This window comes from Oncorhynchus nerka, linkage group LG10, assembly GCF_034236695.1.
Source record: "Oncorhynchus nerka isolate Pitt River linkage group LG10, Oner_Uvic_2.0, whole genome shotgun sequence".
NCBI lineage: Eukaryota > Metazoa > Chordata > Actinopteri > Salmoniformes > Salmonidae > Oncorhynchus > Oncorhynchus nerka.
In genome coordinates this window covers 21941907-21968351 of record NC_088405.1, presented here as the reverse complement: position 1 = coordinate 21968351, position 26445 = coordinate 21941907, and the positions used below count along the sequence as shown (strand labels likewise).

Sequence of the window (26445 nt, the reverse complement as noted above, 5' to 3'; positions counted from 1 at the left end):
GTTAGTTACTTTCCCAAAACGGATGACACAAAACTGGATTCATAATCCATTTCATGCCCTGCCTCCAGTCCACTTACCGATATCTGAACAAGAGAGCCTCAACGAAATTGCAACAAACTGTTCTGTGAAAATTGAATTTAAATCAGAAGCCACAGCCAGATTTCTGTATATGGCTGCGCTCAGAGTATCCTGTCTTGGCAAATCGTGCTGTTAAGTCACTGATGCCCTTTGCAACCTCGTACCTATGTGAGAATGGATTCTCGGCCCTCACTAGCATGAAACTAAATACTGGCACAGTGTGTAGAAAACGGTTTAAGACTCTCTCCAATATAACCCAACATTACAGAGTAATGTGCATCCTTTCAAGCACACCCTTCTCATTAACCTGTGGCGAGTTATTCACAAATAACGTTATATGTAAGATGGCTAAATAAAAGAGCAAACATACTGATTATTATTTGTGCCCTGGTCCTTTAAGAGCTTGTCACTTCCCACAAGCCGGGTTCTGACAAACTCACTCATTCTTATGTTTAATAAATGTATTGTATAGTGTGTGTAGCAGGCTTACAATGGTGGCAAAAAATAACATTAGAGAGTGTGCTGACCCTGGTGCTAGAGGGGGTACGCAGATGGAGGTTGAACGTTTGAAGGGGTACGGGACTATAAAAAGTTTGGGAACCACTGATCTAAGGGAAAGGGGTGTACTTGGAGAAGTACGGGATAAGAACTAACCCCTCACCTTCCCAATACGTTTTCCCTCCACCTTCAGAGCCTTCATTTTGGAGAAGTAGTGGTAGTAGGTCACAACATAGGTGATGACGGACTTCTCATCCGGGTGGTCCACGCTGATATCTGTACACACACACACACAAAGAGTCAGACAAATACAGCTTTGACTCGTCCATGTTTCCTTCATCTTCAGACATCAGATGGTTTGGCTTCCGTGCAACTCTGCTGAGAAAAATGGCATTTATTTGATTATTTGATTTAGGAGCCATGTTTAGGAGGGAGGTGGTTGGAGTAGAGGGGCTATTTTCCGTCAGAACAATACACGGGAGCGTTCTCACGCCTCAGTCTTTGTTCCCCTCACTGCAGGCCTCTGAGAAGACATGCTGAGATCCCAAAACCACCTCCTATTAAATATTTAAAAGGCCCTGTGCAGTCAAAAACATGATTTAGATATACGTAAGAGGTGTTTGAAAAGACTGCCTGAAATGTCTGCCTTTTTGTGGGATGTAGTTTGAGTATTTCATTTTATTGTTTTATTAAAAACAAAATCACAGTAAGGTAGTTCATTGTTACCCAGAAAGGATTTGAAATTGAGATAAAAACGCACTGGGCATTTAAGGCAGCCATTATGCTGTCACACTGGAAAAGGACGAGCTCTAGCAGTGAATGTGCCTTTCTGTTTGTAAATGTCCCCATAATGGGGCTGTCAGCTACCCTGTGGACTACATTAAAGTAAGACCCAGAAGTAACAGCCTCTCAAACTACTCATGAAGTAGTTTCTGCAAGCATTATACAGTAGTTATACAACAGTTTTCAAGTTGTCATGTATTCATACAGGCATACTGTAAGAGCATAAATTAGGTCAGGCTGAAAATGCGTGAGTATTCATGTACTGTCATAATGGTATAAAACACTGACAGGTGCATGAGAGACAGGGATAGAGCACAGTATGTTACTCTTTTGTAAGGCGCATCCTCCTCAATGTTCGGTATACTGTATGTTTTCCACCAGGCTATGGTATTCCATGATTATGTACAACAGTTCAGAGTCATGCACCAATGACTATATTCTAAGTGTGTAATGCAAGTTAAGTATGTCTGTGTTTGTATGTGCGTGTGTGTGTGTGTGTGTGTGTGTGCGCGTGTGTCTTTGGATGTGTGTACTCTGTACGAACCCTCTACATCCAGCAGCTTGTGGATGCCCAGGTGTTGCTCTGCCAGGTTGAAGGCATTCTGCAGATTGTGGTGGGCGTTGGACTTCTTCAGCTTGTCAAAGTCTATCAGGTCAGGTCTGTGTTTGTGGAGGATGGCGTTGAAGGCCATGCCATCTCTCCAGCTGGTGCTGAAGTTGTGAATGTTCACGTTGGGATATCTGGAAAACAGATACAAAAACATACACTGAGTGTACAAAACATTAACAACACTTGCTCGTTCCATGACAGACTGACCAGGTGAAAGCTATGACCCTTTATTGATGTAACTTGTTTAATCCACTTCTATCAGTGTAAATGAAGGGGAGGAGACAGGTTAAAGAAGGATGTTTAAGCCTTTAGATAATTGAGACACGGATAGTGTATGTGTGCCATTCAGAGTGAATAGGCAAGACAACATATTTAATTGCCTTTGAACGGGGTATGGTAGTAGGTGCCAGGCATACCAGTTTATGTCAAGAACTGGGTTTTTCACACTCAACAGTTTCCCGTGTGTATCAAGAATGATCCACCACCCAAAGGACATCCAGCCAACTTGACACAACTCTGGGAAGCATTGGAGTCATCATGGGTCAGAATTCCTGTGGAACGCTTTAGACTCCTAGTAGAGTCCATGCCCCAATGAATTGAGGCTGTTCAGAGGGCAAAAGGGGGTGCAACTCAAGATTAGGAAGGTGAAAGTTTTGTGTTTTGGCCTGTCTTACTAAAATAAAATCTCTGTCAAGATAAATCTTAGGTGGCAATTTGTTGCGACTTTTGAAGAATATATAATATTTACATCAAATCTCCTGCCTCTGATTCCCTCAGTGAAACAGATGCCTTTCTTTACTAAACATTTGTTTAACTATGGTGATTTTTCTATTTGAAGCTGGGCTATAGCAGTGTTGGCTTTGCTGATGAGTGAATTGATTTCTCAAATCATGTAGCCCAGGGCTGTTCATGCTGCTGTTCTAAACAGTCTGACATTTAGGTTGTGACTGTGATGTCTGATGTGACACCCTCGCTGGGATTTCCTCGGTTCGGCTGTCCACCCTGTGTTCCTCTACAGATCCCCTTTAGTCAAATCATGTGTGTTAAACACAGCGTTGATTGTGAAATATCACTGATGCGAGGCGTTTCTCTCAAGGCCATGTGATTCCTGAGACTGCTGTGACCCATTTACAGGGCAGTCAGAGAGAATTCATACGCCTCGACTTATGCTACATGTTGTGTTACAGCCTGAAATCAAAATGGATCACATCCACCTCAATCAGTGTAGATGGAGAGGAGACAGGTGAAAAAATGATTTAAGCATCGAGACAATTGAGACATGGAATGTCTGTGTGCCATTCAAAGGGTGAGATTTAAGTGCCTTTGAACGGGGTACGGTAGTAGGCGCCAGGCGCACCGGTTTGAGTGTGCCAAGAAGTGCAACGCTGCTGGGTTTTCCACACAACAGTTCTGTGTGCATCAAGAATGGTCCACCACCCAAACAACATCGAGCCAACTTGACACAACTATGGGAAGCATTGGAGTCAACATGAGGCATTATCCCTGTGGAATGCTTTCGACACCTTGTAGTCCATGCCCTGACGAATTGAGGCTGTTCTGAGGGCAAAAGGTGGTGAAACTCTATATTAGGAAAGTGTTCCTAATGTTTTGTACACCCAGTGTATACTGGGCTAGGCCAGAATGTTCCTATATACTGTATGTTTTCACATATACTCTTGATGTTGTTGATAGATCACAATCTGTTGACCATAATGTGTTGGATTATTCTGCTGACTGTGTGCTATAGTAGAGTATGCCTCAAGCTGTTGGTGCTGTGGTGGTGCTGTGGTGATGCTGTAGTGGTGCTGCTGTTGTGGTCACTCACCCTGCAGTCTTCATCTGGCACCACAGCAGCAGGGCATCTTTAGCAGACTTCTTCTCCTTGTTGTCCTCAGTCTCCACTCTGATGTCCTGGATCTGAGAAGCACATACCCCAGAATAACAAAATGGTCAAACAATACCCAGCCATCATCAGGACACAGCGACTGAGACAACCACTATACACAGCGACTGATATAACATCTATATGCACTTAGGCTGGCACACACACAAAGAACAAATACATGCACACACACTGGAATGCACCCACCTGCATTGAGTGGCCGGCACAAACACCACCTCAGCACTTTCGATATACAAATAAACAAACACAACCAACTTCCTGTCTTAGTTTGAGTGACATTGACCCACATCTGTGGATTTAAGTGGGATTTTTTTAAATGACAATTTATAAAATGTAATCCTTTACCAACTGTGCTCTCTCACTTTATAATCAGCACATGCACGAGACGCGAGTGAGTCATCAGCTGACCTGGAAGCGGAGGATGATGGTCCAGATTAGGCCGAGGGTGAGGCGGTGGTTGCCGTCGACAATGTCGTGGGAGCCCATATTCTCCAGATGGACCCTCTGCTCCTTGAGGAACTGCAGGGCCTTGTCCACGTTCTCCAGGCAGTGGATACGCATGCGCCCCTTAGTGGGCTTGGGCTGCGGAGGGGAAATAAAGAGGGACAGAGGTGGTTACTATCACAGTCTAATTACATTAGTGTCACTCATACTCTTCATATCTCTGACGTTCTACTGCCAACAATCTAAATGGTTTCGTTTTGTATATTTTGACTTGAGGCAGGACTCCCTGGGTTGATGACCTACTTAGCAGACTTCTTTAATCCTTGAGGTAGGCAGATTTAAGAATGTCTATACAAGAAAAGTGATGTGCATTATATATATATAATATATCCTCATAGGCTATTTTTGTGTGTTACACTAAGTAATCCTAAAATGACCAAGAGGAAATTAGATCTCCGATACGTCTGGAAGGACAGACCTGTGATGCCATATGTAGAGACAGGTCATCTAGAGCTTCCTCAGGGTTAGAACCAATTTTCCAGGGGTCATGACCCAGGAAGTACTCAGGGCCTGGCCTTGTTGAGACAGCTGGAGAACACCAGTGGGTATCTCCTCTGTCTAACATAAATAACACCAGATCAGAGAGATACCCATCTGGCATTTTAATGTAGTGTTCTGTGGAGTGAACTCTAACACAGCATTCCTATGCTTCCTGAAACAGTTGAGAAATGGAGGCTGGCTTGAGTTGGGATCATTTTGCAGGACTCCATTGTAGGCCCCTCCGCCAGTCTTTCCATATCAAAGATCTCATTGATAATTTCTCCCTTTGCTTCCCTTGCACTCAATCATAGCAAGCCCGCTTTTGAAATTCTTCCATTTGTTGTCGTTTTTTGCCTAATTTCCTCATAGCAGCTCAAATCTCAGAGCGAAGGGCTCATATTTTGAAGGGACCACAGTAGACTGCATTCATTGTGAGTGAGTTGAAACTGGTCAGATCTTTCTCACAGCAAAGACCCGTCAATGCCCTCAATGGAGGGCATGATCTTGGCACGATCTACTGAACGTCGTAGGGGCAGTAGTCCGGCTTAATCGCATTTGGATTCCAGAGAGCTGCCTTTCAAAAGCCACTGGTGGTGAAGGGAGGTGTGAGGAGGGGAGAGTGAGCTGAAATGGGACAGTTAATAAAACCCATCAGTGCCAACTTTGCTAAATCGCTTTTTAGTGGCAATTTTGCAGTGATAATTGCTTCTCTCCCCTCCTTCAGCACAGTTGCTAAGCTGGAACATTTCATTGGCTCAGAGTGAAGTTTGCCCTCTGACGTCATGTGCTGCTGCCACCACCACAGTGCTGATGTTTTGGTTTTGCCTTAATCCAACTCCAGTCTGTGCATAAGGTCTCCTAACCTAGCTTGGCCTCTACCATTCAATTGTGAATAATTTTGCACGCCCAATTTTTCAGTTTTTGATTTGTTAAAAAAGTTAGAAATATCCAATAAATGTCGTTCCACTTCATGATTGTGTCCCACTTGTTGTTGATTCTTCACAAAAAAATACAGTTTTATATCTTTAAGTTTGAAGCCTGAAATGTGGCAAAAGGTCGCAAAGTTCAAGGGGGCCGAATACTTTCGCAAGGCACTGTATTATGGACCCCCATTAGTTCCTGCCAAGGCAGTAGCTACTCTTCCTGGGTTAAACACATTAAGGCACATCACAACAAAAAAAAGATACAATAAGATAGTACATCATTACAGCACAACGTTTATAATACCACCATATAACAATATTAAAATATACGTGTGTGTAGAGTGCGTGTCTTCACAGTCTGCGTTGTTCCGGTTACATTTAGTTTGTACAATACAAAACATACAAACAGCATGTAGACGCATAGAGACACACAACTGCGCAATGTTCCATAATAAGGTGTCGTTTTATCTGTTTTTTCAAATCAGATGACTGAGCAGCAGTCCAGGTGCGACAACACTAGGGCCTGTCGGACTTGTTTTGTTGATAATGTCAAAAAGCGGAGCAGCGCTTTATGGACAATTACCAACACAAACTAGGAAAAAAAATCTGTACAAAATTATCCTCATTAAATAAATAACAGACAGATGTTAACTGAACAATCCACCCAGGCTCAAGCAACAGCTGCATTTCTATTGTACTAGGCAAGATGAATTTATCACATTTTCAAATGTTGCTCAAGCAACAGATGCCTGGATGGATCGTTCAGTGTAAGCCTCCAAGAGGTTTCCATGAGAGACCACATGATCCCTGTAACCCAATCTGTGACCCAATCTGAAACTCTATCAGAGTGTAAACTCTCTACTTCTCTGCTCTGTCCTCAACTGAACTGCTCGAAACTAGGGTTGCAAAGGGAGGATATGTTACTCAAAGTTTACCATTACACTACTAGATTTTTGGTATCTTTCTAGGGTTTTATGGAATTGGTCACAATACCCTTTCAGGTACTTCAAATTGTTATAGGCGTCCAATTATCTTAGGCCCTCTGTGGACTGATCATGTCTAAAATATCAAATAATTAAAATAAACAATGACAAAGCTGATCCCAAATATAAACTATTAACTAAGTGAATACCGTTATTTTTTAATATGAGGATTTCAGCATGAAATATTTACACACATTTATTTTACTATTTTACTTGAATTTGCCTATTTTATTGTCAATGACTTGGCTCAAACTGGTGGCAGATAAAAAAAGTCACCAGTTGGAAGAGTTGCAAAATAATGCCATTGTTGATTAGATACTTTTTTCAATATTTAGGCTATTTTCTCTTGAACCGTATGGTCCATCTACTAGCAACTCATGGACACAGACAAAACATTTACCACCACACTGAGTGGACCAAAACATTAGGAACACCTGCTCTTTGCATGAGAGACTGACCAGGTGAAAGCTATGATCCCTTAATGATGTCACTTGTTAAATCCACGTCAGAGTAGATGAAGGGGAGGAGACAGGTTAAATACAGACATGGATTGTGTGTGTGTGCCATTCAGAGGGTGAATGGGCAAGACAAAATATTTAAGTGCCTTTGAATGGGGCATGGTAGGTGCCAGGCATACCAGTTTATGTCAAGAACCGCACTGTTGTTGGGTTTTTCAAGCTCAACAGTTTTCCGTGTGTATCAAGTATGGTTCACCACCCAAAGGACATCCAGCCAACTTGACACAACTGCGGGAAGCATTGGAGTCAACATTGGCCAGCATCCCTGTGGAACGCTTTCGACACCTTGTAGAGTCCATGCCCTGACGAATTGAAGCTGATCTGAAGTCAAAAGGGGTACAAACTCAATATTTGGAAGGTTTTAAAAGTTATTTGAGTATAAATGACCCAAGTCACAATAGATTCAGTTACTTACAAAAATTACTGAAGATTCTGGTAACTTTGGTAAATTACTGGTAGGTTTGCAACCTTATTCATAACCTCTCCATAGTTTCCATATACACCATGACCTTGCCTTTACCGTGGCTGCTTTAAATATATTCTTTACCAGAGGGAGAGAGCAGTTAAGGTGTGGCTGGTTTTATGTTGAATCTGAGATATGACGAGGGAGTTATATTTATACAGTGTGTAACATAGTATGTAGGTATGTTATAAGAGATACTGCTGCACCTATGACTACAAATACTCTTTCAAGTAGAAAAATATACACTGCATTCGGAAAGTATTCAGACCCATAAACAGAAAATACCTTATTTACCTAAATATTCAGACCCTTTGCTATGAGACTCAATTGAGCTCAGGTGCATCTGGATTCCATTGATAATCCTTGAGTTGTTTCTACAACTTAATTGGAGTCCCCCTGTGGTAAGTTCAATTGATTGGACATGATTTGGAAAGGTATACGCCTGTCAATATAAGGTCCCACAGTTGGCAGTGCATGTCAGAGCAAAAACCAAGCCATGAGGTCGAAGGAATTGTCCGTAGAGCTCAGAGACAGGATTGTGTTTAGGCATCGATCTGAGGAAGAGTACCAAAACATTTCTGCAGCATTGGAGATCCCCAAGAACACATTGGCCTCAATCATTCTTAAATGGAAGAGGTTTGTAACCGTCAAGACTCTTCCTAGAGCTGGCCGCCCGGCCGAACTAAGCAATTGGGGGAGAAGGGCCTTGGTCAGGGAGGTGACCAAGAATCTGATGGTCACTCTGACAGAGCTCCAGAGTTCCTCTGTGGAGATGGTTGTCCTTCTGAAAGGTTCTCCCATCTCTGCAGCACTCCACTAATCAGGCCTTTATGATAGAGTGGCCAGATGGAAGCCACTCCGCAGTAAAAGGCACACGACAGCCTGCTTGGAGTTTGCCAAACGCCACCTAAAGGACTCAGGCCATGAGAAACAAGATCCTCTGGTCTGATGAATCCAAGATTGAAATCTTTGGCCTGAATGGCAAGCATCACATCTGGAGGAAACCTAGCACCATCCCTACAGTGAAGCATTGTGGTGGCAGCATCATGCCGTGGGGATGTTTTTCAGCAGCAGGGACTGGGAGACTGATCGAGGGAATGATGAACGGAGCAAAGTAGAGGGATTTTTGATGAAAACCTGCTCCAGAGCACTCAGGACCTCAGACTGGGGTGAAGGTTCACCTGCCAATACGACAACGACCCTAAACACACAGCCAAGACAATGAAAACTCAAGGCTCTAATTGCTGCTTCAAAGTACTGAGTAAAAGGGTCTGAATACTTATGTTAAAGTGATAGTTTTTCATTGTTAATACATTTGCAAACAGCTTTAGCATTATGGGGTACTGTGTGTAGATTGAGGAGGAAAAAACACACTGCTCAAAAATATAAAGGGAACACTTAAACACAATGTAACTCCAAGTCAATCACACTCCTGTGAAATCAAAACTGATTGACAATAAATTTCACATGCTGTTGTTCAAATGGAATAGATGACAACAGGTGGAAATTTTAGGCAATTAGCAAGACACCCCCATTAAAGGAGTGGTTCTGCAGGTGGTGACCACAGACCACTTCAGTTCCTATGCTTCCTGCCTGATGTTTTGGTCACTTTTGAATACTGGTGGTGCTTTCACTCTAGTGGTAGCATGAGACTGTCTACAACCCACAAAAGTGGCTCAGGTAGTGCAGCTCATCCAGGATGGCACATCAATGCGGGCTGTGGCAAGAAGGTTTGCGGTGTCTGTCAGCGTAGTGTCCAGAGCATGGAGGCGCTACCAGGAGACAGGCCAGTACATCAGGAGACGTGGAGGAGGCTGTAGTAGGGCAACAACCCAGCAGCAGGACCGCTACCTCCGCCTTTGTGCAAGGAGGAGCACTGTCAGAGCCCTGCAAAATGACCTCCAGCAGGCCACAAATGTGCATGTGTCTGCTCAAACGGTCAGAAACAGACTCCATGAGGGTGGTATGAGGGCCCGACGTCCACAGGTGGGGGTTGTGCTTACAGCCCAACAGCGTGCAGGACGTTTGGCATTTGCCAGAGAACACCAAGATTGGCAAATTCGCCACTGGCGCCCTGTGCTCTTCACAGATGAAAGCAGGTTCACACTGAGCACATGTGACAGACGTGACAGTCTGGAGACGCCATGGAGAACGTTCTGTTGCCTGCAACATCCTCCAGCATGACCGGTTTGGCGGTGGGTCAGTCATGGTGTGGGGTGGCATTTCTTTGGCGCACAGCCCTCCATGTGCTCGCCAGGGGTAGCCTGACTGCCATTAGGTACCGAGATGAGATCCTCAGACCCCTTGTGAGACCATATGCTGGTGCGGTTGGCCCTGGGTTCCTCCTAATGCAAGACAATGCTAGACCTCATGTGGCTGGAGTGTGTCAGCAGTTCCTGCAAGAGGAAGGCATTGATGCTATGGACTGGCCTGCCCCTTCCCCAGACCTGAATCCAATTGAGCACATCATATCTCGCTCCATCCACCAAAGCCACGTTGCACCACAGACTGTCCAGGAGTCCGCCACCTCATCAGGAGCATGCCCAGGCGCTGTAGGGAGGTCATACAGGCACGTGGAGGCCACACACACTAGCGAGCCTCATTTTGACTTGTTTTAAGGACATATCAAAGTTAGATCAGCCTGTAGTGTGGTTTTCCACTTTAATTTTGAGTGCGACTCCAAATCCAGACCTCTGTGGGTTGATAAATTTGATTTCCATTGATAATTTGTGTGATTGTTGTCAGTTGAATGTGCTATGTAAAGAAAAACATTTCATAAGAATATTTCATTCATTCAGATCTAGCATGTGTTACTTTAGTGTTCCCTTTATTTTTTTGAGCAGTGTATATATTTAATACATTTTAGAATAAGGCTGTAACATAGCAAAATGTAGAAAAAGCGGTCTGAATACTTTCCAAATGCACTGTACGTGTGCCCTGAATTATTTTGTATTTTTTTTTAAATCAGTGAAGCATATTAGCTATGCATGGGCCGAATGTATGCATATAGGGTAGAATCATGGAGGAATCGTTTGGAACAGCAATCCTAAAGTGAAATAATTTTGACAATAAGAAATTCAATTTTTAAGGCGAATTATTACTCTGTGTGACTGGGAAATCAGTTTGACTGTCTAACGTACCAGTCTCTCCCCAGAGAGGACCTCCAGTAGTTTGATGAGCATACGTCCATCCCTCAGGTCCATATAGAGGTCAGTGATCCTGCAGGACACTCTGGCTAGGTGGGAGTTGACCCACTTGGTGAAGGTCTTCTTCTGCACCGCCTCGCGCTCATCTACAAGAAGGAGCAGATTGTGATCAAGGGGTTAGTTTCACTTCTGCGTTCTATCATATTAACCAGGTTATCACCTGGGGGTACTTTACAGTTCAACTGACGTGTGCTCTTCTTTAGTCTCTGTTACACACAATCTAGATTACAAAGCTAAACACTCCAGGTGTGCGGCTAACAGAGTAGAACGTGAGGGTTTGCAGGCCTCTCGACGGAAACAGCATGTTCCTCTCATTCTTCCTGTTTATGCCAGGTGTCCCCGGTTGTTTGACTGGCTGTGGGCCTTTGCTACCGTTCATCTTTTGATGAAAACCTACACCAAGGTCGTCACTGTTCTTGGAATAACGGTGTAGGGTGTAGCTTCCTATGTCTAAGAGGTACAAAGTAGCCAGTTTTCACAGAAAGACAGACAAGTACTGTAAATATTAACATTTCACAGGCTAGGTAAGTGTTAAGTAAACATTTGTATTTATCGTTCCCCATTAGCTGCTGTCAATGCACCAGCTACTCTTCCTTAGGGTCCAGCAAAATTAAGGCAGTTTAGACAATTTTAAAAACATTCCAATACATTCACAACACACTGTGTGCCCTCGGGCCCCTACTCTACCACTACCACATATGTACAGAACAAAATCCGTGTACGTGTGTATGTTACCTTGTGTGTGCATGCGTGTGTCTGTGCCCATGTTTGTGTTGCTTCACAGTCCCTGCTGTTCCATGAGGTGTATTTATGTTTTTTTTAAATTTAATTATACTTGCATCCGTTACTTGATGTGGAATAGAGTTCTATGTAGTCATGGCTCTATGTAGTAACGTGCACCTCCCATAGTCAGTTCTGGACTTTGGGGACTGTGTAGACCTCTTGTGGCATGTCTTGTGGGGTATGCATGGGTGTCTGAGCTGTGCGCCAGTAGTTCAAACAGACAGCTCCTTGCATTCAACATGTCAATACCTCTCATAAATACAAGCAGTGATGAAGTCAATCTCCCCTCCACTTTGAGGCAGGAGAGATTGACATGCATAGTATTAATATTAGCTCTGTGTACATCCAAGGGCCAGCCGTGATGTCCTGTTCTGAGCCTATTGCAATTTTCATAACATACTTTACCATCTTTAAATAGCCAGTCTTGTTTGTGCAAACTAAATGTTGTTAGCATAGCTGGTGCTATTCTCACAGGATGACAATATCCTAACATATACTGAACAAAAATATAAAAACAACATGCAACAATTTCAATGATTTTACATAAGGAAATCAGTCAATTGTAATAAATGTGTTAGGTCCTACAGATGGGTCTGTGCAGTATCATATTGAAACATGGCACAACAATGGGCCTCAAGATCTCGTCACGGTATCTGTACATTTAATTGCCATCGACAAAATGCAATGGTTTTCGTTGTCCGTAGCTTATGCCTGCCTATACCATAACCCCACTGCCACCATGGTGCACTCTGTTCATAACATTGACATCAGCAAACCGCTTGCCCACACAACGCCATAAAAGCGGTCCGCGGTTGTGAGGCTGGTTGGACGTACTGCCAAATTTTCTAACATTGGAGGTGGCTCATGTAGGAGAAATTTACTTTAAATTATCTGGCAACAGTTTTAGTTGACATTCCTGCAGTCAGCATGCCAATTGCACACTCCCTCAAAACATCTGTGGCATTGTGTTGTGTGACAAAACTTAATGGCCTTATTGTCCCATGCACAAGGTGCACCTGTGTAATGATCATGCCGTTTGATCATGCTGTTTGATCAGCTTCTTGATATGAAACCACGGTCAGGTGGATGGATTTCCTTGGCAAAGGAGAAATGCTCACTAACAAGGATGTAAACAAATATGTGCCCAACATTTCAGAGAAATCTGCTTTTTGTGTGTATATACATTTTATGGGATCTTTAATTTCAGCTCATGAAACATGGAACCAACACTACATGTTGCGTTTATATTTTTGTTCAGTGTAAATGGCAGACAGCCTACAATATGTGCAGAAGACTAAGTGACACAGCAAGATGGCACCGACAGACATAGCAGCTTTGCTTTGTTAGATTACTTGTTAGATGGTCGGGAACTAGAAGCACAAGCATTTCACTACACTCGCATTAACATCTGCTAAGCATGCGTATGTGACCAATAAAATTTGATTTGCTTCTAGCTCCTAAGCAGCTTTGCAGTATTTTCTTTTGTGTTTCATTTCTAAAAATTATTATTCCAGAAAGTGTGTGTTATTACATACAGCCGGAAAAAAAACACTGATATCAGAGCAGCTGTAACTCACCAGCATTACGTCCAGGAATAAGACTTTCCCGAATTGGATCTTTTGTTTGTACCACCCAGGGCAATTTAACTTATCCCAGAGGCTGCTCCAAGACGCCGCCGGCGGAGAAGACTTCTAGTCAGACTCGGGAGGCGTGCACACCATCCACCGCTTCCAAGTATATTACTTGCTAATGTTCAGTCTCTGGACAATAAAGTAGACAAGCTCAGGGCGAGGATCTCCTTCCATAGAGACATTAGGGACTAACATACTCGGTTTCACGGAATCGCAGCTCTCTCCGGATCTACTGACCCCGTCCAAACAGTCAGCTGGGTTCTCAGTGCATTGTGCAGACAGGAATAAAGAACTCTCCGGGAAGAAGAAAGGCGGGGGTGTATATTTCATGATTAACTACTCATGGCGTGATTGAGATAGCGTACAGAAACTCAAGTCCTTTTGTTCACCCGACGTAGAATACCTCCCTGCCGACAGTATTAGCTCCTAAGGTAATTCTCTTTGGTTATAGTAACATCTGTGTATATTCCCCGTTAAACTGATACCACAATGGCCCTCAAGGAACTACACTGGACTTTGTGCAAACTGGAAACCACATATCCTGATGACACATTTATTGTAGCTGGGGATTTTAACAAAGCAAATTTGAGGAAAATGCTACCAAAGTTCTACCAACACATTGATTGTAGTATTCGCACTGCTAAAACACTCAACCATTTCTACTCCAACTTCTGGGATGCCTACAAGGCCCACCCCTGCCCTCCCTTCGGCAAATCAGATCATGACTCCATTTTGCTCCTCCCTTCCTATAGGCAGAAACTCACAGGAAGTACCCATGCTAAGGTCTATTCAACGCTGGTCTGACCAATCAAAATCCATGATTCAAGATTGTTTTGATCATGCGGACTGGGATATATTCCGGGTAGCCTCTAAGAATAACATCAATGTATACACTGACACAGTGTATATAAGAAACCGTGGCTAGATAGCAGCATTCGCACAAAACTGAAAGAGCGAACCACCGCATTTAACCATGGCAAAGTGACTGGGATATGGTTGAATAGAAATAGCATAGTTATTCCCTCTCAAAGGCAATCAAACAGGCAAAACCTAAGTACAGAGACAAAGCGGAGTCGCAATTCAAAAGCTCAGACACGAGACGCATGTAGCAGGGTCTACAGACAATCACGGATTACAAAGGGAAAACCAGCCACGTCGGATACCGGCGTCTTGCTCCCAGAAAAGCAAAACACCTTTTCCCGATTTGAGGATAATACAGCGCCACCGACGCAACTCGCTCCCAAGGACTGTGGGCTCTCGTTCGCCATGGCCGACGTGAGTAAGACATTTAAGCCCTCAAGGCTACCGGCCCAGACGGCATTCCTAGCCGCGTCGTCAGAGCATGTGCTGACCAGGTGTCTGGAGTGTTTACAGACATATTCAATCTCTCCTATCCCAGTCTGTTCCCACATGCTTCAAAATGTCAACCATTATTCCTCTACCCAAGAAAGCAAAGATAACTGAACTAAATGACTATTGCCCCGTAGCACACACACGTCGGTCATCATGAAATGCTTTGAGAGGTTAGTTAAGGATCATATAACCTCTACCTTACCCGACACCCTAGACCCACTTCAATATGCATACCGCCCCAATCGATCCACAGACGATGCAATCGCCATCGCACTGCCCTATCCAATCTGGACAAGAGGAATACCTACGTAAGAATGCTGTTCATTGACTACAGCTCAGCCTTCAATACCATAGTACCCTCTAAGCATCCTCATTAAACTCAGGGGCCTGTGTCTGAACCCTGGCCTGTGAAACTCTGTTTTGGACTTCCTGACGGGCCGACCTCCATGTGGTGAAGGTAGGAAACACCTCCACTTCACCGATCCTCAACACATGGGCCTCACAAGGGTGTGTGCTCAGCCCCCTCCTGTACTCCCTGATCACCCATGACTGCGTGGCCACGCATGCCTCCAACTCAAATCATCATGTCTACAGACTTGAGTTTTAGGCCTGATTACCAACAATGACTAGACAACCTGTAGGGAGGTGGTGAGGGCCCTGACAGAGTGGTGCCTGGAAAATAACCACACCCTCAACGTCAACAAAACGAAGGAGATGATCGTGGACTTTGGGAAACAGCAGAGGGAGCACGCCCCTATCCACATTGACAGGAACGCAGTGGAGAAGGTGAAAAGCTTCAAGTTCCTCGGCATACACATCACCGACCATCTGAAATGGTCCACCCACACAGACAGTGTGGTGAAGGAGCAACAGCGTCGTCTCGTCAACCTCAGGAGGCTGAAGAAATTTGGCTTAGCTCTTATTTAAGACCCTCACAAATGTTTACAGTTGCACAATTAAGAGAATCCTGTCGGGCTGTATCACCGCCTAATAAGGTAACTGCATCGCCCGCAACCGCATGAGTCTCCAGAGAGTGGTGCGCTTTGCCCAACGCATCACCTGGGGCACACTGCCTGCCCTCCAGGACACCTACAGTACCCAATGTCACAGGACGGCCAAAGGACAACAACCACCCGAACCACGGCCTGTTCACCCCGCTACCATCCAGAAGGCGAGGTCAGTACAGGTGCATCACAGCTGGGACCGAGAGACTGAAAAACAGCTTCTATCGCAAGGCCATCAGACTGTTCAATAGCCATCACTAGCCGGCTACCACCTGGTTACTCAACCTTGCACTAGAGGCCGCTGCCCTATATACAAAGACATGGAATCAGTGGCCACTTTAATAAATGTGTTCTTACTGCTTAGCTCATATGTATATACTGTATTTCAGTCAATGCCACTGCGACATTACTCATCCTAATGTTTATACAGTACCAGTAAAACGTTTGGACACACCTACTCATTCAAGGGTTTCTTTATTGTTTAAACTATTTTCTACATTGTAGAACAGTTTAGACATCAAACACTATGAAATAACACAAACGGAATCATGTAGTAACTAAAAGTGTTAAATCAAAATACATTTTATATTTGAGATTCTTCAAAGTATCCATCCTTTGCCTTGATAGCTTTACACACTTGGCATTCTCTCAACCAGCTTCACCTGGAATGCTTTTCCAACAGTCTTGAAGGAGTTCCAATATTTCCTGAGCACTTGTTGGCTGCTTTTCCTTCACTCTGCGATCCAACTTATCCCAAACGGGTTGAGGTCAGATGATTGTGGAGGCCAGGTCATCTACTGCAGCACTCCATCACCCTCCTTGGTCAAATATCCCTTACACAGCCTGGAGGTGTGTTGGTCATTATCCTGTTCATAGTTAATGTCTTCACTATTATTCTACAATGTATAAAATAGTACAAATACTGAAAAACACTGGAGTAGGTGTTTCAAAACTTGACTGGTACCGTATATTTCTTAACTCCATTCTTTTACTTTGGATTTGTCTGTATTGTTAGATACTACTGTACAGTTGGAGCTAGGAACACAAGCATTGCGCTACACCCGCAAGAACATCTGCTAAATATGTGTATGTGACCAATAAAATGTGATTTGATTTTACATATACACGCTGGTCTACTGTACATGTCATTTTCTGTTAGCTGGTCATGTTCTCACAGGGTTGTTCTAATTTAGTGTTCCCATGCAGGACGGGTGGTCTAGCTTCTCACCCTACTGCAGAGCCCATAAACATCAGTCACTGGGCCAAGAGAACCAGCCACACCGGTCAGCCCATACCTGCTGCATCACACACACACACACACACACACACACAGCTTCGCAGGCTATTCCTCATATGAACTCAAAGCCTGTTGCCATGGAAATCTGGCTTTGAGAGGAAGTTTCACAACCTCCCTCCATCAGGGTGGGTCTCCTTCTCGCAGACTAAGAAACGACACCCATTAACAATGTGCACTAATGCACTCTCCCCTCCAGCTCCAGGCCAGCCATTAGCTCAGAGGACGTTGTGACATCACAGCGTGACCAGACTGCTAATAAAGCAGCAGCAGACTGTGATAGCATGTAGGTTAAACCCTGGTGCCAAACAGCTACATCTAGGCTACGTCTTCACAGGACTGTCCAACGGCCTGACAGCCTGGTCCCAGAGATAATACAGTAGATAGTGCCGCAGGTCCTCGTGGCTTTCATGAGTCGCAGTGCCCAGCGAGCAGTGCAGAGGCAGAGAGACAGAGGGAGCAGTGTGTCCCGTTGTGGAGGCCCAGTCAGAGGCAGGGAGACAGAGGGAGCTGTGTGGGGCCAGTCAGAGCAGCAGAGACAATGCAGCCAGTGTTCTCCACCATGACATGCAAAGCAGCATCTGACTGAATCAGGCCTTATCACCGACTGGGCTAACGAGCTAACTAACATTCAGCTCCTTCACTGGGACACTATGTTGCATGGTTAGATCATGGCTGTGTGTGGTGAGGCTGGTTAACCCAGAACTAAATGCTTGCATAATTGGGTCAGACGCGCAGTTAAGTTCTGGGACCATACATGTTAACAGAAGAGATTTAAATCTAGTCAGTTGCACAACTAAATGCATTCAACCGGCATTTGTCTTCCACATTTAACCCAACCCCTCTGAATCAGAGATAACCGAGGAGCTGCCTTAAAATCGACCAAAGGTCCCATCCCCTTCTGAAATTCAAAAGATACTACACACTGCGAAATTGTCCAAATAACCAGTGACGACAAAGCCAAGCACCACAACGCTGCTGAACTCCATTTGTACTGTGACAGATCTACAGTACAATTTATGTAGTCTGTTTACAAGAGATTAGGCTATTCATAGGCTTAGCGGAGTTTCCAACAACCGGATGCATCCGGTTCAGGGATACAGCTAATTCAACTTAGCTTCCTTTTCTGCTGAAAACCGGATGTGGGAACTCTGCTCAGGATTTTTCTTTTATGCCTGCTATGTTAGGTTTGGCTAGTCATGACTTTGTGAATCAGGAAAAAGGCTTTGGAAATCAGGAAGAGGCTAGATAAGCTTAGCATCACATAATATTCCAAATAAAAGTTTCAAGGACCAGAATCAAAGGTAACTTCAATAACAAAACGAAGTAAAATAGTTCATTCACATTACACATTTTGCTGTGTGACACATGACCCTGTGTGCCGGGCAAGGTTGTAATTACACATTGAGCTGCAGTACAAAAGGGCATACATCTAAAATAAATGTGTGTTAATGAAGCTGAGATGGAGACAGATGGAGAATATGGGTGGAGCTAGACATGTCGAGTGTCTAAACAGGGTTTCCTGCAGGGCAGAGCATCTGGCCCAGAACACAGGAAGGGGAAACCGTCGCTCAACAGATGTACATATATACACACACGTACAGTTGCACATGCTCAGGCACACACAAACACAAGCTCAAGTGCACACACACGCACAAGAACTCCTCATCTCAACCTGCAGCGGAGCTCTGGCCCTGCAGAGTACAAACCGTAATCCCCTCCGCCCACAATCACAACAAGCAGTCACAGACCACAATCACATACCCACAAACCACAGGTCTACCAAACTATCAGGACTGCTGACCAGACCAATCTGTGGACAACCACTCTGTATGGCATCCTGATCATAGAACTGTGTGCGCAAAGTCAACTACTTACATGAAATCTACCTAAAAGGTGACATGCTAAATCCTCCTATTAGTATGCCAAGACTAGTTGTTTTATTGCATGTGACTGTTGACAGGCAGTGTGTGTGGGGGGAGAAGAGAAGACAATGATTCATGTAGTGGCAACAATGAATAGCCTGGACTCCCACTAGATGTAACATAGTAAATGAAAATCCAGGACACTAATTAGTTGATCATTTACATTTGTTATGGTTACATAAGGCAGAAGGTTACTGAAGGCAAAAATGGGGTCATTGGGTGGGCGCCACAAAGCTAACTTTAGCCACAAAGCTAACTTTAGCCACAAAGCTAACTTTAACCACAAAGCTAACTTTAGCCACAAGAAATTGGGAATTCTTAAATTCACAACTTATCGTACGAATTGTAATTCGTAACATATCATCCAAATTGTAATTCGTAACGTATCATCCAAATTGTAATACATCATATGAAATGGATGATGAACATCCACAAATTAATAAAAAGCCTCCCTACCACTGAGGAAGTACAGTTCCCGCGCAGCCCAGTCAAAACTGTTCGCTGCTCTGGCCCCCCAATGGTGGAACAAACTCCCTCACGACGCCAGGACAGCGGAGTCAATCACCACCTTCCGGAGACACCTGAAACCCCACCTCTTTCAGGAATACCTAGGATAGGATAAAGTAATCCTTCTCACCCCCCTTAAAAGATTTAGATGCACTATTGTAAAGTGGCTGTTCCACTGGATGTCTTAAGGTGAACGCACCAATTTGTAAGTCGCTCTGGATAAGAGCGTCTGCTAAATGACTTAAATGTAAATGTAAAAATTTGTATACGGTGTACCTTGAAAATACCTAGGATAGGATAAAGTAATCCTTCTCACCCCCCCTTAAAAGATTTAGATGCACTATTGTAAAGTGGCTGCTCCACTGGATGTCATAAGGTGAATGCACCAATTTGTAACTCGCTCTGGATAAGAGCGTCTGCTAAATGACTTAAATGTAAAACATAGCATACTTTAACATATCATACTATTTTGAGGGTCCCGAATTTGTCTACTATGTTACACCTACCCCTGAGTCCAGGTTGAAATTAATATAGGGGAAACACTGAATAGCAATAGCAATGCAAAGTCAAACTATCAGGCCTGCAAGCAGGGCTCTACATTTTTTAAAATGCTGTTCCTCCCAACTTTAGAAAGTTAGGCGCACCACATGAAGTTTAGGAGCACCAGAAAATAAATAAGATGTTTTGAATTTATTAAGATGCAGCCTATATTGTACCTATATGAACTCTAGAAACTTTTGAAGCACATGTGCTGTAACACTGTAAAGACAGTTTATTATAAAAGCAAAAATCTGGATATTACCAGTCATCGAAATTACAAAGCCAGTTGTGGAATATTAGGTTTCTACATTGTGTAAAGCACAATATTCCAATTGAGATGCATTACATTGAAAACTGTACAAGGTCTATTCAGAAACCTTAGGTTTGTGATGAGGTACAAGAGATCTGTCATTCATTCTTTGCTATGATCATTGATCTCCTAAAGAAGCTATCCCGTTTCCTTTCCGCTGAAGACACATTTCAGTTGAATGCATTCAGTTGTACAATTGACTAGCCCCCCCCCTTTCCCTTCTTTCCGTGTCCACAAATGTTTGGATATACTGGTAAAGTTACCAGGTTGTTAGCTAGCAAATGAGGTAATGTGACTGAACAAAGTGTAAACAAAACACTTGTTTCTCAAGGGCAAGTAGTTTTAGAACCGCCCATGTGGTTAATGAATGTAAAATGCGGTCCCAGCGACCACTATAGGAAGATACAAACGTTGTGCCAATAATAAATAGGTCACATCTTTTAATCTGGTTGGTCTAGAAGCAAGCTGTTTTGGCTGTAGTAATGGTGCACCCATGAAGCTAACGAATCTGAACACACTTGTTTCTCAAGGGCACTCGAAAACAACGGTACAGCAAAGCCTTATCACACAGTGCTCCCAAAATAAAACTACTGGTCGCACAGCAAAATATTTGGTAGCATATGTGACCAAAATGTGTGCACTTTAGAGCCCTGCCTGGAAAAGATGTGGCCATACGTACCAGAGCAAAAGGACTAGGAAAGAGAAATAAAAGACAAAATGACAGATGGATATTGTCACAGCTCTCTGGTTCCTCAGTAAATGGTTGTGGAATGTGTATGTGCAGTCGCACAGACACCGAAAGTAAAAAAAAGAGGCCTCTGCAGGGCCTCAGGTGAGTGAATAATGACAAATCACTGTGAAACAGATCCAAAATGAGCTGAGGTAATTAACTACGGAAAAGGACATCCAAGTCCAAGGTCCCAAATTCCAAACGGGTGTCAAACGAAGAGAGACAATGCAGACAAAACAGGAGGTCTCTGTTAAATGACACATCTTTCAGGGACACTGGATGAGTTTGGATACGTTTGGTGGGTGAGGGTTCCCGGCTGGTGATGACTCGAAAAACCAGTAATCTGAGCCAAATATTTCATCACAGGGACATTTAGCAGAGTCCACCTGGTCATACGAGGACTTACTTCCTGCTCTCAGAGCTCAGTGGAGCACAACTAAGGAGATTTTCAGAGGGAGGAGGTTACACAGCCAAGATGAGCTGTTACATTAGTGATGCAGAGAAGTGTGAAAGTATTTAAAGTAAAGTCGGTGAGCTAAGAAGGGAAAGAAACTGCAGTGGGAGAAAATGGAAAATGCTGTTGGTCGCCAAAAGTCTAAAAAGCTGTAACTGAAAATGGAAAGAACACACACCAGGCCTCTGGGAATGAGATGGAACAATTCTATTTTAGCCTAATGCAATTGCTCGCTTACCCTATAAAATGAAATTAAAATCATAAAATACTTATTGTATAAGCCGGTTTGTAGAGGCAGTAACAGAAAAGGCTAGCCCACGGTGCTGATTGGCTACAAAGGAATTCCTTCTGCTAGATAGTCAAAACTCCCAAGTCTCAACATCAGGAGGACTCTTAATTACTCTGTGGCTTATCAATGATGCTGAACCAACAGCAGGGGCTATTTACAGAGTGGCTTTAACACACTGCTTGTGTGTGTGTGTGTGTGTGGGGGCTAATAACAATAATAATAATAATAAACAAAAGCTGCCTCTGGCATGGCTGGGGGGTGGCCACATTACTGAGACTGTGCCAGAAAATATAGCTAGTAGCTACTCCTCTCCTCATGTTCTGCCCACACAGTATCTCTGGTGCTGAGAAACCTGACACAATGAGAGAAGGGAATGTACGGTACAGACCATGTGTCACTATCGCCCTCAGACAAAAAAAAAACTGAACAAACATTTCCCCCTTTTTCCAGAAACATATGTCTTTCTCTCTGGCGGAATGACCTTCTGCCTGTCTGTCCAATGATACGGACGCCTGGAGCAGCTCTCTGCCGCGGTTTGTTAGGGGACAGCCAGGCCATCGGTGACCGCCGGCTAACCCAGTCACAGGAAAACACTGTCACATTGTGTCTCACTCACCAGAATACAGAGCTAATCAACACTGCATTGTTTCATTTAACAGCAGTCTGTAGGCTACTGCAGCCAAATGTAATATGCCTTTATGACCTTTCCTGAATAATGATGCCAATACCTATTAAATGAGCTGGCAAAATCAGGATCTGTATCCTAGGATGAACTTTCTCTAGGCATGCTACCACCGTAATCCTGGGGCAAAGAGTGCCATAGCCTATTAGTGTCCCATTCATCTAGAATCTAGAGCAGTGGTGTCAAATATACGGCCGCGAGGGCATCCAATCCGTTCCGCGGGTGGCTTGAGAATAAAAGAAACAATTGTTTCAATGATAATGGACCTACATTCATATAGTTTCTGGACTGTGTCCAGCTAGCTAATAATCACCGGCATGAAAGCTAGATAGTCCGGGAACATCGAAAATAGTATAATAATATAAGGATGGATAGAGGACCATTTTTTGCACATTTTGGGTGAGGCCCTCTGGAACTCATTGAAGACCGAATGCAGCCCACGGGGCCAAATGAGTTTGACACCCCTGATCTCGCATGAGAGAAGGATGATGGTGAGAGGGAAGGGTAAAAGGATGAACAGAGGAATGAAGAGGGGTGGCAGCGGTGGTAAATGAAGCTAGCAGCAGCCTAACAACCTCACCCTGTTTGTGGCGCAGCACCCCAGCGCCACGTCCCAGATTATTGTTAGCAAACTGTGGTTTAATTATATCTGCATCTGGTTGGGAGGAAGTGGGACTTTGTCCTGGAGACAATTCATCAAAATACACAGACGGTATACCAAAATAAACATCGAGTTACGTTGAGACATTCAACAAAAACCACGTGGTGTCAGGGACGGTAATTGGAAGAGATGTTGACTGCAGGTCATACAACTGCTCAGCTACCAAAAGTCTACATAAGACATTAACTTTACAACCAGATGAGTGTACTCGCATGCTCCCTTAAGAGAGCTTGGCTGAAAAACTAGAAAAACGGCAATAGTACTATGTCAATTTTGAGACGCCATAGCCAGCATACACTTCTTCAAAATAGTCTGAATTAATCTAAGCTAACTCAAGAAATCTGTCATTAGTTTTGCCATTTTTGCCAAAGAGATCTTAGACCTGCAATTTTACATTAACTAATGATGTTTGGTGGCGTATTCTTCAATGAAAAAATGTGCATGAAAACTAGTCGTATCTTTTGAACAATTCCTACTGTTGACCAACAGACGAAGGGGCATATACTAAAACCAGTTGTTTCGTCTAGGAAGCATGCGGGACACTAAAGGATCTGTATCCTAAAGTCCATGGGGAATAAGAGCACCTCCTCCCAGCTGCCCACAGCACTGAGGCTAGGAAACACTGTCACCACCGATAGATCTACGATCATCGAGAATTTCAATAAGCATTTTTCCACGGCTGGCCATGCTTCCACCCGACGACCCCTACCAACAGCTCAGCACTCCCTGCAGCAACTTTCCAAAGCCCACCCCTCCCGCTTCTCCATCACTCAAATCCAGACAGCTGATGTTCTGAAAGAGCTGAAAAATATGGATCCCTACAAATCTGGACCCTCTCTAAAATGATCAGCTGAAATTGTTGCAACCCCTATTACTAGCCTGTTCAACCTCTTTCGTATCATCGGAGATCCCCAAAGTTTGGAAAGCTGCCGCGGTCATCCCCCTCTTCAATGTGGGAGACACTCTAGACCCAAACGGTTATAGACCCATCTGTCATGTCTTTCTAAAATCTTCGAAAGCCAAGTTAACAGATCACCGACCATTTTGAATCCCATTGTACCTTCACTATGCAATCTGGTTTCCAAGCTGGTCATGGGTGCACCTCAGCCACGCTCAAGGTCCTAAACAATATCATAACCACCATCAATACAAGACAGTACTGCGCGGCAGTCTTCCTCAACCTGGCCAAGGCTATCGGCTCTGTCAATCACCGCATTCTTATCGGCAGAATCAATAGCCTTGGCTTCTCAAATGACTGCCTCATCTGGTTCACCAACTACTTCTCAGACATAGTTCAGTGCGTCAAATCGGAGGGCCTGTTGTTCGGACCTCTGGCAGTCTATGGGGGTGCCACAGGGTTCAATTCTCATGCCAACTCTTTTCTCTGCGTATATCAATGATGTCGCTCTTGCTGCTGGTGATTCTCTGATCCACCTCCAAGCAGACACCATTCTGTATACTTCGGGCCATTCTTTGGACACAGTGCTAACAAATCTCCAAACGAGTTTCAATGCCATACAACATTCCTTCCGTGGCCACCAGCTGCTTTTAAATGCTAGTAAAACTAAGTGCATGCTCTTCAAACGATTGCTGCCCGCACCCTCCCGCCCGACTAGCATCACTACTCTGGAAGGTTCCAGACTTAAAATATATGGACAACTACAAATACCTAGGCGTCTGGTTAGACTGTAAACTATCCTTCCGGACTCACATTAAGCATCTCCAACCCAAAATTAAATCTAGAATTGGCTTCCTATTTGGCAACAAAGCCTCCTTCACTCATGCTGCCAAATATACCCTCGTAAACCTGACTATCCTACCGATCTTTGACTTTGGCGATATAATTGACAAAATAGCCTCCAACACTCTACTCAGCAAACTGGAAGTAGTCTATCATAGTGTCATCCGTTTTGTCAGCAAAGTCCCATTTTCTATCCACCACTGCAACCTGTATGCTCTCGTTGGCTGGCCCGCACTACATATTCATCGCCAAACCCACTAGCTCCGCCTTACCTCAGCTCACTGGTCACCATAGCAACACCCACCCGTAGCAAGCGCTCCAGCAGGTATATTTCACTGGTCATCCCCAAAGCCAACACTTCCTTTGGCCGCATTTCTTTCCAGTTCTCTGCTGCCAATGACTGGAACGAATTGGAGAAAAAAAAAAAACCCACTGAAGCTGGAGACTTCTCCCTCTAACTTCAAGCATCAGCTATGAGAGCAGCTTACCGATCACTATACCTGTACACAGCCAATCTGTAAATAGCACACCCAACTACCTCCTCATAGTTACTTATCCTCTTGCACCACAGTATCTATACTTGCACATCTGTTACTCCAGTTTAATTGCTAAATTGTAATTATTTCACCTCTATGGCCCATTTATTGCCTTTACCTCCCTACTCTTCTACATTTGCACACTGTACATAGAATTTTCTATTGTGTTATTGACTGTACGTTTGTTTATGTGTAACTCTGTTGTTTGTCACACTGCTTTGCTTCATCTTGGCCAGGTCGCAGTTGTAAATGAGAACTTGTTCTCAACTGGCCTACCTGGATAAAAAGGTGAAATATATATATATATATTTTTTTTTTTTTTTTTTTTTAAATGCGGACACAAGTGTATTCAATTGGGAATACTCTGTGGCACTGTCCTGTTAACGATAGCTGTGCAAATGACAGGATGGATGGAAGGTTTCAGATGACTTCAGTTTATACTTACTGATTTACACAACCCTGCTTGTCCAGCTAGGGAGTGCTGTTTTACAGGACACAGCTGTGCACCCCTGCATCCAAACCAAGTATATAACCACACCCCCCCTGCATCTAAACCAAGTATACAACCACACCCCCCTGCATCTAAACCAAGTATACAACCACACCCCCCTGCATCTAAACCAAGTATACAACCACACCCCCCTGCATCTAAACCAAGTATACAACCACACCCCCCTGCATCTAAACCAAGTATTGGGTGCACACCCAATACCAGCGAGACAGAGCAGTTGAAGGACAAACAAGGCTGCCACAGTGTCAAAGCCCTTTCTTCTGGGCCCACACATCATAGCTGGGACACTGTCGAACAGACCGACAAACTGGCAGGCCCCTCAACAGGGCCCTAATTTACTTAACAGGAATATAAAAATTGGGTCCTTGCTATCTGGGATCCTTAGGATGTCCCTAACTCCATTGAAGTTGATATTGTAAATGGTTAAGGTAAGGGTTAAGGTTTATGGTACGCAAGTCCAAAGGATCCCAGATAGCATGAACCATAAAAACAGCCACCAATCAACAAATAAGACAGCATTTTCCGGTCAGGTTTGTACGTCACGG

At 44.0% G+C, this 26445-nt stretch overlaps 1 protein-coding gene across 3 annotated transcripts in view; it reads right to left on the bottom strand.

Moving 5' to 3' along the window:
* LOC115135013 (spectrin beta chain, non-erythrocytic 1-like) overlaps nucleotides 1-26445 on the bottom strand; it is a 123513-nt gene that overhangs the window by 43827 nt on the left and 53241 nt on the right. For all 3 annotated transcript variants that reach the window (XM_029669183.2, XM_029669182.2, XM_065023126.1), the window contains 5 exons: nucleotides 10884-11035; nucleotides 4281-4454; nucleotides 3795-3886; nucleotides 1904-2100; nucleotides 740-852 (listed from right to left, as the gene is read on the bottom strand). In XM_029669183.2, coding sequence (XP_029525043.2) covers nucleotides 740-852; nucleotides 1904-2100; nucleotides 3795-3886; nucleotides 4281-4454; nucleotides 10884-11035 — 728 coding nt within the window. The remainder of the gene's footprint in view (nucleotides 1-739; nucleotides 853-1903; nucleotides 2101-3794; nucleotides 3887-4280; nucleotides 4455-10883; nucleotides 11036-26445) is intronic.